Below are 13,805 nucleotides of genomic sequence, written 5' to 3' on the forward strand. Positions count from 1 at the left end.
AGTGAAGGAACGCAGAGATGTCCAAACAACATCTTTACATATAAGCTGGTTATCTTGACTCTCTCCATAGTCACTGCAGCCAATGGAATCCAGGGCATGTCCGAGCTTATCTCAAAGCAGTAATTTAGAACAGATCAGATGAAACATGGCCTAAAGAACCTATTTCTTTTCACCAGTCTTCAAATGCAGCTAAAGTAAAGAGCTCAGATACAGAAGGCTACAAGAAAGACAGCTAAAATCAGGAGAAATGGATTCCACCAGAGAAGCCTTTGCAGTCCTGAGAAAAACGTGGGGAAAAAACGTGAATGGTAAGACTGAAGGGTAAAGAATGAGAAATACTGAACTTCATGCAAAGGGTCCGCTCTGATTTAGCTGTCAGGTGCGCTGTGTACTGGTAATGTAACTTCAGATTTTAGACATGGAGAAACTTGTGGAAGTACTGGGAAGGGAGCCGGAAGAATAACCTTCGATAAATTCAGTTGGAATCAGGCTAACTAGATTTATGTTAACAGACACAGGGAACCTATGATTCAGCCAGAAAGGCAGCCAGAAAATCTTTGATTCTTAAGCCCTGTTCTGAAGAACAGAACAGAGGTTGACAAAATTCAAGAATATAACAATGCAGAGAAGTTTGAAAGCCTAAGTGCCAGGTGAACCTGGATGAACAGTCTAATTCTCAAGCTACTTTAACCATTTCTTCTACTGCTTTTGCTGAATTGGAAAATCATTTATACAATCAAAATAGAAAAATTACAGAGAAGCTTGAGAGAATGAGTCAGTTCAGGTAGTCACAGTGGTATGACTTTATATATACTTGTAGAATGACTTAAACTCACTGTGGCCAGAAAAATAACTAGAAAGATATTCATAACCATAAATGATAAGATCTGGTAATTACATATTTAAATTGTAATGAAGTTACTCAAAGAACTCAGTTCCACACTGGCACACAGTGCTACGATAACGTTTAACTACGCTGTTTTTCCGTTACTGCTTCTATGCTGTGGCCAAATCTTGGATATTTGTTACAGAACATATTAGAAATGTACACTCTTACCTCTGCAGTGATGCTGACAACACATCTTTATGATGAGCTTGCCTTCACTAATGAAGCTTTCTCTTTATCAATTCTCTTAATATCCACAGCTGCCTTTGACATTTTTTCAAATGTTGGCCATACAACAGTATTGCTTGCTATACATTCAGCTCTTATCAGCAGTACGTCTGATTTATTTCATTTGTGGGACTTCATCTGATGGCCACACCAATACAGGTTGCTTGTTTCAGTCTGGGATCTCTATCACTCTGCTCTTTCCTAAACAACAGCAGTGCTGTCTCTCACCCTGTCCTTCTATCCTATTGTGCATTAACAGAAGCTTTGACAACTCCAGAAGCTCACTTCAACTCAATAAATCAACATAAACATACTTCTCATACAAATGTCCAACAGAAATGAATGCTACTGCAATGTTTAGAGACCTCTGTATTTCCTACACTGCTTACAGCTCTTTCCTTTTTCTGCTTGTCTGAAAAATGATTCTTTTTATTTTCAGTGCTCCATAGGAAATTTTAAGCAATGTTGTTTTTTGTAAGGTCTCAAGTTCACTTAATCAGTGGATTTGATTCTTCTTTTCTGATTTATTTTCATTACTTCAAAATATAAATTGATGAATAATTATGTGAAAAGCCACTGGGCCTTCCCAAAACCCCCACTACACAATGAAAACCTCAAAGCTGGGAACTTAAACACACAATTCAACTATTAACACAGCAAAGCCCACTGAAGAAAACAAGGCTATTACTTACACAGTCTTTTTGTCCTGCCGCAGGAGTTTAGAAGAAAATTCACTAAGAACTTCAAGGAAAGCAAGGTTAGGAGGTGGGTAGTCTTGTCCTTTTTGATTCTGATATTTGAAGGCAAACTCTATTCCATCCCTACAGTGAAGAAATTTCAAGATGTTCAGACATTTGTAAGAAAATAAAAAAATATCAACATCATCCCATCACCTCTAAATTCTGCCTCAAATTCAAACTGTGACCATCCCATCTTATTTTTCATTACTGGCAAATAGCAGCTTTTGGACCTGAGGGGAATCAGATGTTCCCTTTGAATGTGTGCAGATTCGAAGTCAACAACAGAATATTGCCAGTCTCCTGGTTAGGAGGAGACTGCAATGTGAGGAACTTGGCAGCTGTGGAAAGCCACTGCCTCAGCAGGAATAGCCAGTCAGCTTCTTCTTTTTTCAGCCTAAAGCAGATGCTTGCAGTAATAATTATATATGAGGTATATCAACAAGGTATAACTTACACATCTACACTCAGAGGAGAGAATTTCCTTACCATCATACTCATCCATGCACATCTGCCTTGTCTTTGCTTTATCATTTGAGATTATGGAAAACTACTTTTACACGACCCAATATGGCAAACGCATGCCTGAACCTCCCCTCTCCTTGTCACAGGAAGTGTCCAGCAGCCTACTGATTTCCTTTCAGGTCAGAGAAAATCCAGAAAGGAGTATAGGAGAAAGTGGAAGGAATGACTCCAGATTTACAAAAAAATACACTGTTGTTACAGGTGGATTTGGGCCTAAAAACATCCAAGTATGTTCATACTGCAGACATCTTCAAAGTATAATCACAAGACCCTGGCCTAGGACCGGGTCTGAGATGCCTTTTATGCAAACAGTAAGCACTCCAGTTAGAGGAGTAAGGATGGCACCTTCCCAAAGATGTCAGCAATAGGCACCTTTCTCAGGGACACATGCAGAGTATCAGCAGCTCTGGTACTCGTGGCAGCAGTGTTGCAGTGACCATGCAGAGAAATAGATGCTGTGCCATCCTACTCTGCTCGCGTGCTCTCCCTCAGTCTGCTTGCTGAAAAGGTTCTTAGATCCCAATGAGAAGAAAAAAGTTCCTTTCAGCTGTACTAAATGATTCAAAGCAATTGAAACTGAGGCTGAGTAAGGAAGATAAAATAGATGTAATTGTGAGGCCAAGAATCTCATCTGTTTTTATGAGTATCTTTTCAGGCATCCTTTGTGCTACTGTAAAGGCTTTTCTCATAGCATTAAATACCTGTGCTCTAAGTTCACTGCATACTACTGGATTTCCCTTCTGGAAAGGGACTGACAGTATGGGTAAGCTGCTCGTGTGCCTACAGAACACCAAATGGCTGAGGAATTCCCCAGGTCAAACTCCAGGAACATGGCTGATGCTGAAAGGCTCAGATCAGAAGCAGGCAATGTTTGGGTTGCAGTAACCTGTAGCTGAGATGATACAAAACAAATACAGTTCCACCAGTTATGCCTTGGTGTGTACTGCCTTATCTGAAGGGAAAGTCATGAGATACTGAAGATCAGACAAATTTGAGGATAATCATTTATTCCTAAACCTGTTCCAGTAAAGCTGGACAGCTAGGCTGACTCCAGGGACACATCCCTGACAGGCTGCCGAACCCCCTCAGTAATCCTGGGAAGTCATGGGCTGTGCAGGGCTGGGGACAAGATCAAGACAGACCACCAAAAATCTCTTTCAGGATCTCTGTTCTTTCACTGGATGTCTTCACCAGTAGTGACGACAACACAGCTGACTGACAGCCAAGAGGAAGAAGCTGCCTCCTCACACTGAGAACTGCTTTAGAAAGAAAGTGCTGCAGATGGCCTGAGACCTGGGTGTTCAAGGAAGCAACAAAAAAAGATGGTAGGGACTGAGCATGACAGAAAAAGGACACTGCCATACATATACCATGGAGTCACAGAATAGCTTGGGCTGGAAGGGACCTCAAAGATCATACAGTTCTAACCTCCCCTGGTGTGGGCTGGCTGCCACCCAGTAGACCAGGCTGCCCTGCTCACCAGTGACTAATCTGAAGGTAGAACAAAAAAGATGCCATCTTCAATGCAAAACAACAGCACGCTCAGCTCGAGATATGAAGGAACTCGCATTACTTTGGGTTCTGAAATAGCTCACGCTTCTCCCATCCTGAGTATGACACATTATTTAGCATGCCTGGAACTCGCACACTCACCACCTACAGCCACCTCGTGCCATTTGGACAGGAAGATGTCACCTTTTACTCAGACAAGCATTAGGACTTTCCAAGAGCTCCCCAGATATCTGCTGAAAACTTAAGATGGGCATAAAGGAGAATCCAGAGTTTCTATCCAAACTCAGAAGGGAAATGTAACCTAGCAGGTACAGATTTATCCGATATCCATTTCCAAATATAATTTTTGTCTCCTCCAAACTTCTGCATTACTCATGCTTTTTTTGTGGCCAAATTCATTCTATTATTTGCATTCCTTTAGAATATAAAGTCATGATCGTGTTTGGCTCATCTTAGTCTTAATGCTCTGAGATAGCAAGCATTAATATTTTAACCTTTTTATGGCATGGAGGAGTTATAATTTAAACTTAGCAGCACCTGTCCATGCCCTCCTGCCCAGCAGTTAAATAAAAAGGCTCAATTCATCTTAAAAATAAAATAGATCTCCAAATTATTATTATGGTACCTTTTTATAAATCCTTAAGTACCTACAGAGTACACACTACAGTGTTACAAAGAACTATCTGCAATTGTTAGATACAGTCCACACAAGTACATGTAATACCTGTGACTTTAGCTCAGATAAAAATGGCCATTCCAATCACACAGATAAACAGGCAGCAGTTATTTTTTCTTCTTTCCTTTCTTACATTTACACCCTCCATTATTTTTAGAATATATTTAGAATTATATTTAGAATAAATAGTTACTCCAGGACCTGGCTAAATTATATACCAATAGAAGAATATACTGAGCAAAAAAGTTAAGGCAAAGTAATATAAAAATCTGGTTTATTTACCACCACTCACTTGTGTAGTGTGGCCACTGCCTCTCTTGTCTTGATCTGATCCAAGCCAAAAGTGAGGGCAAACCGACGAGCCAGTTCCTTAATGCCACTGACATGGGCAGATGTCCTGTCCAGATTAGGACCTTGCTCCTGAACGAGTTCATTGAACAGCTAGAGAAAGAATTCAGTGGTTACAATCTGTGTGCTAGGAAACACATTCATTGCCAAAGTCTTTTTTATTTTTACCTGCGAGGGCAGAGCGGACACGATGCTCACCCCTTTTGTACATAGATAAAACAGACTTCACTTATCTTCTAATCCACTCAGCTCCCAGATCACCTTCTGGTAAATGCTGTTTGACAGCTGTCCCCTACCTTGTACTTGTGCAGACCACACTATTTTGCACTTCACTTCACTGGACTCTATCTATTCTTTTCCCAAATCAAGATGATTCTGCATTCTTAAGCTGCTTTCTAAAATACCTGCCTCCCCCATCAGATCAGCACCAGCTAGAAAATTAGGAAGCAAAATTTCTATTTCATCACTCAAGACTTAATGAATATCTGAAGAGCATCACTTGGGTAACTGCCCTCAAAACCCAGTTGGTAATGCCACTGCAGCACCATAATTAACAACTCAGTAGTTTTCTAAAAAGTTCTTTACTTATATTATCTTATTACGGTACCATTTAGACCTCATTTTACTAACTTGCTAATGACAGAGGAGACCGTGTCAACAACTGCATTAAATTTACTATTTCTGCCCTACCCACAAGCTCTGTTACCATATAATTCACAAAAGCAGCTTCCCTGATGTGATTTCTCCTTGACAAATTCATTCTGATGAACCTAGCACTTAGAAACTTGCAAATAGCTTGTCTAATACATATTTTGTTTGTGATGTGACACTAGGCTGACAGATCTCTGGCATCTGGCTTCTTCCTTTCTCCAAATCTTAAGGACAGGAATTACTCTGACACTTGTCAATTGCTCTGGAGTTTCTTCAGTTTTTATCAGGTTTTCACACATCTCTCTTAGCTTCCAGATTGCTACAGGAAATTCTCTGGTAGTCTGGAATGAATACTGGAAGGCCCGGCTGATTTGAAAACATCTTATTTATATCATAAACTTCTCCATGTAACGAATATATCTAGTACTTCAAGGGCCTACACAGCATTTAGGGAAGCACAAGCTTTGTGTTGGAACAAGGATGGCTTTCATCATCAAGCCAATAACTTATGGTTGCTATAAAACAAATTGTACATGGAAGAAATAAGCTTAATAAAATTGGAAGACTTCAACTAATCACCTCAAAGCATGAAAAATCAATCAGTATGTAGGCAAAAGGAAAGGAGAAGGAGAAAAAGTCATTCTAACTTCTCTTGTTCACTAGCTACCAGTAAACAAACACTACAAATCAGCTTGGATCAAACTGCACTCAAAGCTCTCTTCTCCTGTTCTTCCATTTTAACCTGACCAAACGGTGACAGCTGGAATGGCAGAGCAACACAGCCTCTTAACAGAATTTTTCTGCCTCACTGTAAACAGTGCCAGAGAAAAGTCCTGCCCAGGAATGTTTGCAATGAAGGATTTCTCACAAAAATCAATATTCTTACCTGTTGCAAACTGAGAATGAGTGTCTTTGCACACTGGATTTTATCAATTTGCCTTGTTTTGCTCAGGGTTTCCTTAATGATATCTCCATAGTCATTGTAGTACTAGGAAAAAACGTGGGGAAAAATCCTCTTTAACAGGAATTCTTACACAATATCTCAGTTCTTTTTCTGATTACTTCCAGTTCTTCTTTTGAAAAGACAGCAGTTTAAAGGAACAACAAAACCATAACAGTTTCAAACCCAGATTTCCTGTATGAATGGAAGACAATGTTTCTGTATGAAAATTCAAGCTGACTAGTCACCTGCTGATAAGGGACTTCTTCAATTGTTATCACCTGTGTTACATTTGTTATCATCTTTGTTACATCTTTTGTAACAAATATGTTGAAAAACAAACAAAAGAGCATTTCCTACCCCAAACTAAATGTCTGATGGCAGTGAGCTGTGGCTGAAAATTATAAGAAGCAATAATGCACTGAAGCTATACATTACTGAGCAGACAGGTTACAAACAGAAGGTCCATGGTGAATTAGATGGCCATCATTCACTGAAGCTGGAAAACTGAATAAGGAATTAGTTAATATGAAGCACTGCTTCATTCTCTGCACTGAACGAGGAATGACTGCTGAGAACCACAGCCTGTATCATCATTAAAACTTTGGGCTGAGAATCTAAACTTTTTTTTTCCAGTATTCTTTCAGCTTGATTAACCCTTCTGCATTTGCAGCCATCTGTTTTCATTCCCTTTCAAATATTGTTCTACTTTCTTTGCTACAGAAATCTTCCTAGTTTGCACTCTCAATTCAGTTTCCCTCACTCACGCTTTATTTCAAGAGAAAGAGGGAAAGAGAGGGAATAAAAAAAAAAAAGAGTAGCAGCAGGTTAAGAAACTAACTTGGAGTGTGATAGCTTCATCTTGAAACTGCTGCTCTGTCTTCTTTGGGATCCCTGACAGAGAGACAAGTTGGGTACACCTGGCAATCTGATGTAAGCTGAGGGACTTGGTGTACCCTGGCAGTGTCAGAAGTGCTACGTGCCTGCTTACCAGCAGGTAAACATGCAAGGAGAGTGTAAAGTGGAAGCTGTGTAGCAAGTCCTTCTGAATTCCTTTGGGACTAAATATTGCATAGAAGCAGTGTATGCTGATAAAATATTCAGGTACTGCATACCTACTTACAGCAGTACCTCACTGCACTTTTTTACTGCATTCTTGTTTGAAACAACCTCTTGTTGTTGCCCACAAAAAAAAAAAAAAAACCTGCTTCCCTGTTAGGCTGGGAGAAACAACTGTGAAATTGACAAACAACTGTTACTGTGGTTTCTAAGAATTAATTTGAGGAGCAGGATAAGAAATTCTCTGTGAAGATAAGCCTCTCTGAAATACTCAGCATCTTGTAGGACCAACCTTTGCCTTTAGTAAAGCTCTCCTTATGTAGGAAGGCTAGTTTAGACCTTACTGCTTCTCAGTGACAGGTGTAATTTAAAAAGGAAAAAGTACAGGAATCAAATAAGGCTGGGAAAGCTTTCAAGTGGTCAGTCTTTAACAACTGGACTGCAAGGGAGAGAACCAAGTAACCTGACACTACAATCTCTATTCTCTTAGCAGAAGCAGAACGCACAGGGCAGTACCTTCATATAGTGTTTGAAGATATCAGCTGCTGCATGCATGTCCACAATGTCATAAATTATCAGCTTGCTAAAGGCAGCCAGAAGGTTTCTTCTCTTATGTAAAGCTTCTATTTTGTTAGCTTCATCTTCTTCATCTCCCTCTGAAAGCATCAACAATAAAGTTATTATAATTGCTTGTTATTTTCTAGAGCAACATTATTTAAAGAGTAGCATTCAGGAAAAAAAGTCAATTATTTAAAATGGAAGCAAGTATTGTTGCAAGAGAAGCTAAAACGACAGATGATTACTTTGGAATGTTAGGACCTTCAGGGAATTTGGGAATTTCAGGAAGATGACACCATGCACCAAGGATGCTGCAGTCCTGACTAATACTGAATGCTACCCATGTGGAACTGAATCACTGATTTTCTTTACTCTCTGAAAGGCCACAGTGAAGAGCTGTTGAATGTTTCATGCTCAACTTCTGGAACTGAAGGACAGTTGGAGATACTTCTTTAGCATGACTAATCTATAAATGTTTCATATGAGGAGAATTAGAAACTGATACTTGTACTGCATGCCTTGGGTTTGTAGGTGTGAAATCCACAGCTCTAAAGGAGCAATAAACAACAGGAGATAAAATCCAGTTGTAAGCATTAAATCTCCATGTAGGACTTCACTCTGAATAAAAATGAAAACCATAGACATAAATATGAAACACATTATCACACAGTAAAAAATTGTATTACACAATTTACAGAAGAAATGCAATCAGCTACAACAACTGTGATAATAGCAAATACCATTTGTTTAGTAGAGAGCTTTTTTTTTTTTTTTTTTAAGGGGAATGTCCTGACCAGCTTGAATTAAAACAGATCTGTGTAGGGGCCAGAAGGGACACAGCCTCTCTGAGACTCTCTTGCTTCACTCTTACTGTATTCTCCACAAAGCCACTGTGTATAAATGATGTATTTTATAGTAGGAGACCTTTTACAAGCAGTGGAGTTGACTGTATGTACACCTTAATCCTTAGAACTGAAGCATCCTCTCATTTTTCTTCATTTCTTTTTGTAGTTATAATACATTCTGAATACCAAAAGCTGTAAATTGTCAGACTGACTTCATGGAATTAAAAGTAGTATTTGGGGAGGCAGATTACACACAAAAATCTTCATTCACCTTTTTGCTGTCTTCCCAGTCCAATTACAGGATGTGAAAAAGCACTGACAGAGCTCAGGAGAAAAATAAACACTGTCCTCTTAAAATATGCCCTTTATTTATTATTGTGATCATTTTGCTCACAAAGTACAATTAACACTGTGTACTTCTGGTGAAGTTGTGTTTCAAAATGCATTCTTTTCTGGCTACTGTAATCCATAAAGAAATGCTCAAAAAGATGCAAGCTAGTGGGGAGCTAGTGAGCTAGAAGACTGAAAGTGCTCAAAAGCAAGAACAAATTCTCTGAGACCTTACTTCTATACACTACTGCCTGAAAAGATCAAAACCAGCACCCACATGCCATGCAAACTTACAAGTAACTGAGTTCAATGAAAATTCAGAAAATGTGCCAAAAAAGCACTACAGTATGCATTCAGCAGGTGTTTCATATTCTTTTTTTTTTTTTTTGGACTCTGGTATTCCTTCTCCTGTCCAAAGCTGCTTAGGATTCAGAAATTGGGTGCCCCTGTGTATGTATTTAGGCATCTGTAATGCACAGTAGTGGCAATGAGTTCTTTAAAAACAGATCTCAGTGACAAATCTGTCCTGCCTTGACTGAAAGCAAACAATCTCATCATCCTTCTGAGGAAGCAGAGATGCCTGACCTACTGCCTCTCGAAGCACGGCCACACAAGGATGCCTAAGAAATAACAAGAACACAAGCAAGCACACACAATGCTTCTCCAACGACTTTCAAATCAAGAAACCTGATTTTGTTTTGAAATCCCGAATTTATTTTGAAAACATCAGTATTTTGAAAATAAAAAGATTAAAAAAAAAAAAAGAACAACAGTTTCATACAGATTAACAGCATGTTGTTTACAGGCTGCTCCCAGGGCTTCTGAAGTCACCAGGTCTCATGAAGTGAACTTTGTAACTACTTTTTAAGACACACAGCACTGAATGCTTCACATGCACACTTAGCCCTTGTCTTCCTAAAACCAAGGAAGGAATAATTTTGAAAACATTTTTGAGTAAACTGATCTGACAATTCTGTTTTCCTCTTTCTTCTTCAGCTGTGATGGAAAAAAAGCTAAGTAGAAAACCTGAAAGCTAAACGTACCCATGCTCTGGTTTTCATCATCTTGGTCAATGAAGACATGGTCCATCACAAAACTGAGAAGTTCTGACTGGAGGCCTGAGTCTGGATTAAACACCAATGGCTGAAGACCTTCACGCCCTCCAGTCATCAGCTGGTGACTAAAAATCATCAAGAGATCACAGAGCAGCATGAAGGCCTGAAAGGCAAAAGAGATATAAGAAGAGTAAGAAGCTTAAGTAAAAACCCAAATACCATTTATCTAACCTGTAGATATTCTCTCCTTTACCTCCTTTAACTAAGCTGAGTTATGCATGTTTCTGTGCTGTGAGGACTGTTCACTAGGGGTTCCCTTAGTTTTAAAATACTACGTCTCTTATTCCTATGTAGGGAACTCTGTTTACTGATGTTCCATGTCCAGGATGAACCAGACTAAGTTTCCATTTCTTCTCTGTGGGAAGAACTGTAAATCTCTTTCTACTCCAAGGACTGCATTGAAGAAAAAAAAAAAAAAACACCAAAACACCTCTTTTGATAAACAGTTAAAGAAAACTACGACCTGCTTAGAAATGGACACAGGTGCCAGTATTTGGGATTTTTCTCTACAGTACCTGGAAATTTAGGATTCATTCCAGTCACGACTTGTCTGCTGCTAATCCTAATGTTCACCTCTAAAAAAGAAAAATACCTCTAAAAAGAAAAAATTATGCACTGAGAGTGTTTTTCTTTTTCTTCTAACCAAGATAAAGACAGCACAGGTTCAGATGATGATGTATTGCAGACATGCCTGGTCAGAGACTTATTTCTCTCAGCCTAAAAAAAATGTGGGATGTTCCACTTCTGTATCTAAACTTTACACTTTCTTCTCTCCTTTAAGATGCAATCGATCTTTGCTGAGAAGAACACACAGATTAAGGAGCAAACATACAGGAGAGAAAACGTAACATGAAGAACTCTCAAAAAAAATCAGTAAAATTGAGGAAGAGTTCCTGCACTTGCAGGAACAGACTTTTTAAAAAAGAAAATTAAAAGCATCATAGATGAGATGGGTGGAAGGGATCTCTGGAGTCTCAAGTCCAATCTACTCTGACTGGGACTCTCGCCCTCTCTATTTCTGGTTGGTCGGAGCCTTGAAAGCTTCCATAGAACAGTGCAAAACTGAAAAGGAACTTCTAAGAAAAGCTGATATTATCAATGAAGAGAAAACAAAACACGACAGAATAAGAGAACTAAAACATTTTAAAATATATGAAGAACAAAACCAATGCAGGAATGGTAATCATTTACAATTTGTTGATGCAGAAACAATATTAGAGCGAGTTTATGCTACAATGGTTGATATTTTCATGAAGCTAGACGCTATTTTCACATTATCCAGTGTTAATATGTTCTATGTCAAGAGTAACCATTCAGAGTACTAAAAATAATTACTGAAGTTAATCTACTGGAAGACAGTGACACCTCAGAGTCCTGTAAAATTACATAAGTAGGAAGGTCTCTGAGCCTTTAATATTTCTATCAACTTGCAGAAGACAGTATAGAAGCCAAACAGAGCTATCTTTCAGAAACAAAAAACAAAACCCAGTGTCTGTTAAAAAGTGTTATCTTTTAAAAAACACAAGTACCTGCATGCCATTTAATTGGTCTTGGCAAAATCATGGAAGTGCTGATATAGAAAAGCAATTTCAGACAACTAAAAGATGTCAACAGACCTGATATAAATCAGCAAATGTTAAAATCTGAGCAAAAACCAGCTACTGTTTCTTGCAGACACTGCAAATTATTGCAGTGAGTGCTTGGATTTCATTTCTTTTACTACAATTTCTAAACACACATAACAAAAGCTCCCCAATCCACGCACGCGTGGCTTTCCACAAATTGAACACAGATAACTGAATAACTACTTGAGCCATAAAAAAAAAAAAGGGTACCTTGCTCTTATCATGTTTTGTATGTGTACCTTTGGCATACGTGTGCTCTCATGCCCATGCCGACAGATGCACACAATTATGACTGCAAACAGCTTTCTGGAGAAGCACAGCAACCTATGCTATAATTTCTACATTCTTGGAAATCTAAAGAAATCCTCCTCCTGCTATTTATTTACTGAAGACACTATGCAGCTGGATATTTTACTATGATTTACCAAGGAGACATAACTACTTGTCAAGTAACTGTTCTTGCATAGTGTGCAATTAAATCTGTAGTGTAATTCCAAGTATTTTTGTAAAAATTATTTAACATTCTTTCCTGCTAGAAAGCATACATAAGAATGACCTGTACTGCTAGAGGCCTCTATTTTCTCCTACTAGCCACCATGGGAAACAGAGACACAATAGTTAGCATTTACTGCAACATTTAATGGAATTATTAGGATGACAGAATAATTAAATATTAAGCTTAGACTTTTTTCCCCAATCTAACATCAGGCATTTGACTTGTGTAGGAAGGCAGTTGCTCTAGATTCCCCAATACTCAATGCAAGGGGGAAAAAAAAAATCCAGAAATATACACAGACTGAGCCAATCTGAGGTCTGAATCACCCTCTAAAAGTGCCTGCTTACATCTGCTAATACACCAGTTAAGAAAAGGAGTGGACTTTAATTTTAGGTGGTTCAGTTAGATACCTACAGTTAAGACAGCTGAACGTGGGCCTAAGCATCTATTGTGACATCTGAAATGAGTTTGGTATTAGCCGTACTTTGAAGGTGATTTCAATAGTTCTTTTCACTGAGTGTTGGGTCAGTTTTACTTGAAGGAAAACCATCTGTGCCTTCTAAGTTTGTTGCAGTGTCATCTTGAGTTTTACTACAGTTGTCAGCATTCACACTTCAGTAAGAGCACGTGACAGACACTTCCTTTACCTGTTCTTTAACTGGGGTGTTGACATTTGATAGACACTGCTGGCAGACAGCCAGAAAGGATTTCACAGTTTTCCTCAATACCAGCAAGTCCTCCTAGAATAAATATTAAAAAGGGATGATATGTAAGTATTAATAAAAGGTTGCTAAGAAAAAAGCATAAGAAGACGGTGATAATTTCACACGTTCAATCCCATGAGCTGGTAAAACAGAGGCCATGTAAATGCATGCATAGTAAAACAAGTCATTAGTCTTCAGAGGAATGGCACAAGGTTTCCCTGCAATAAATACTCATAATAAAACAATATATCTCTGGGTTACAATTATCTTATTGTATGTATTTTATACTGGATGTAAATTATAAATGTTTTAGAAGAAAAAGATCAATACATCGAGGTCGGCCCACCTGGTGGTTTAAAAGTCATTCTGTATGTAGATAAATCAACATGAACAAAACCACCAATGAGCAATCTCAAATTCAACAAGAACGCTATCCTAACTGCCTGCAGACATGGGAAATGTGAAGGCACATGGCAGAAATTTAATGACATGGGGAAGAAGAAAGGAGGTTTGTTGATCTAGAGAAAGGAGGATCTGTGAGTAGAAAAAATAAATATGAAAATACACATA

The 13,805-nt window shown here is 38.6% G+C and overlaps 1 protein-coding gene across 2 annotated transcripts in view; it reads right to left on the reverse strand.

Moving 5' to 3' along the window:
• STAG1 (stromal antigen 1) overlaps positions 1–13,805 on the reverse strand; it is a 128,084-nt gene that overhangs the window by 10,767 nt on the left and 103,512 nt on the right. For both annotated transcript variants that reach the window (XM_042820593.1, XM_042820595.1), the window contains exons 22-27: positions 13,179–13,271; positions 10,339–10,513; positions 8,079–8,218; positions 6,450–6,551; positions 4,857–5,005; positions 1,807–1,935 (exon numbers count right to left, since the gene is read on the reverse strand). In XM_042820593.1, coding sequence (XP_042676527.1) covers positions 1,807–1,935; positions 4,857–5,005; positions 6,450–6,551; positions 8,079–8,218; positions 10,339–10,513; positions 13,179–13,271 — 788 coding nt within the window. The remainder of the gene's footprint in view (positions 1–1,806; positions 1,936–4,856; positions 5,006–6,449; positions 6,552–8,078; positions 8,219–10,338; positions 10,514–13,178; positions 13,272–13,805) is intronic.

This window comes from Centrocercus urophasianus, unplaced genomic scaffold, assembly GCF_019232065.1.
Source record: "Centrocercus urophasianus isolate 14NV4802_14NV808 unplaced genomic scaffold, USGS_Curo_1.0 seq_19, whole genome shotgun sequence".
Classification (NCBI taxonomy): Eukaryota; Metazoa; Chordata; class Aves; order Galliformes; family Phasianidae; genus Centrocercus; species Centrocercus urophasianus.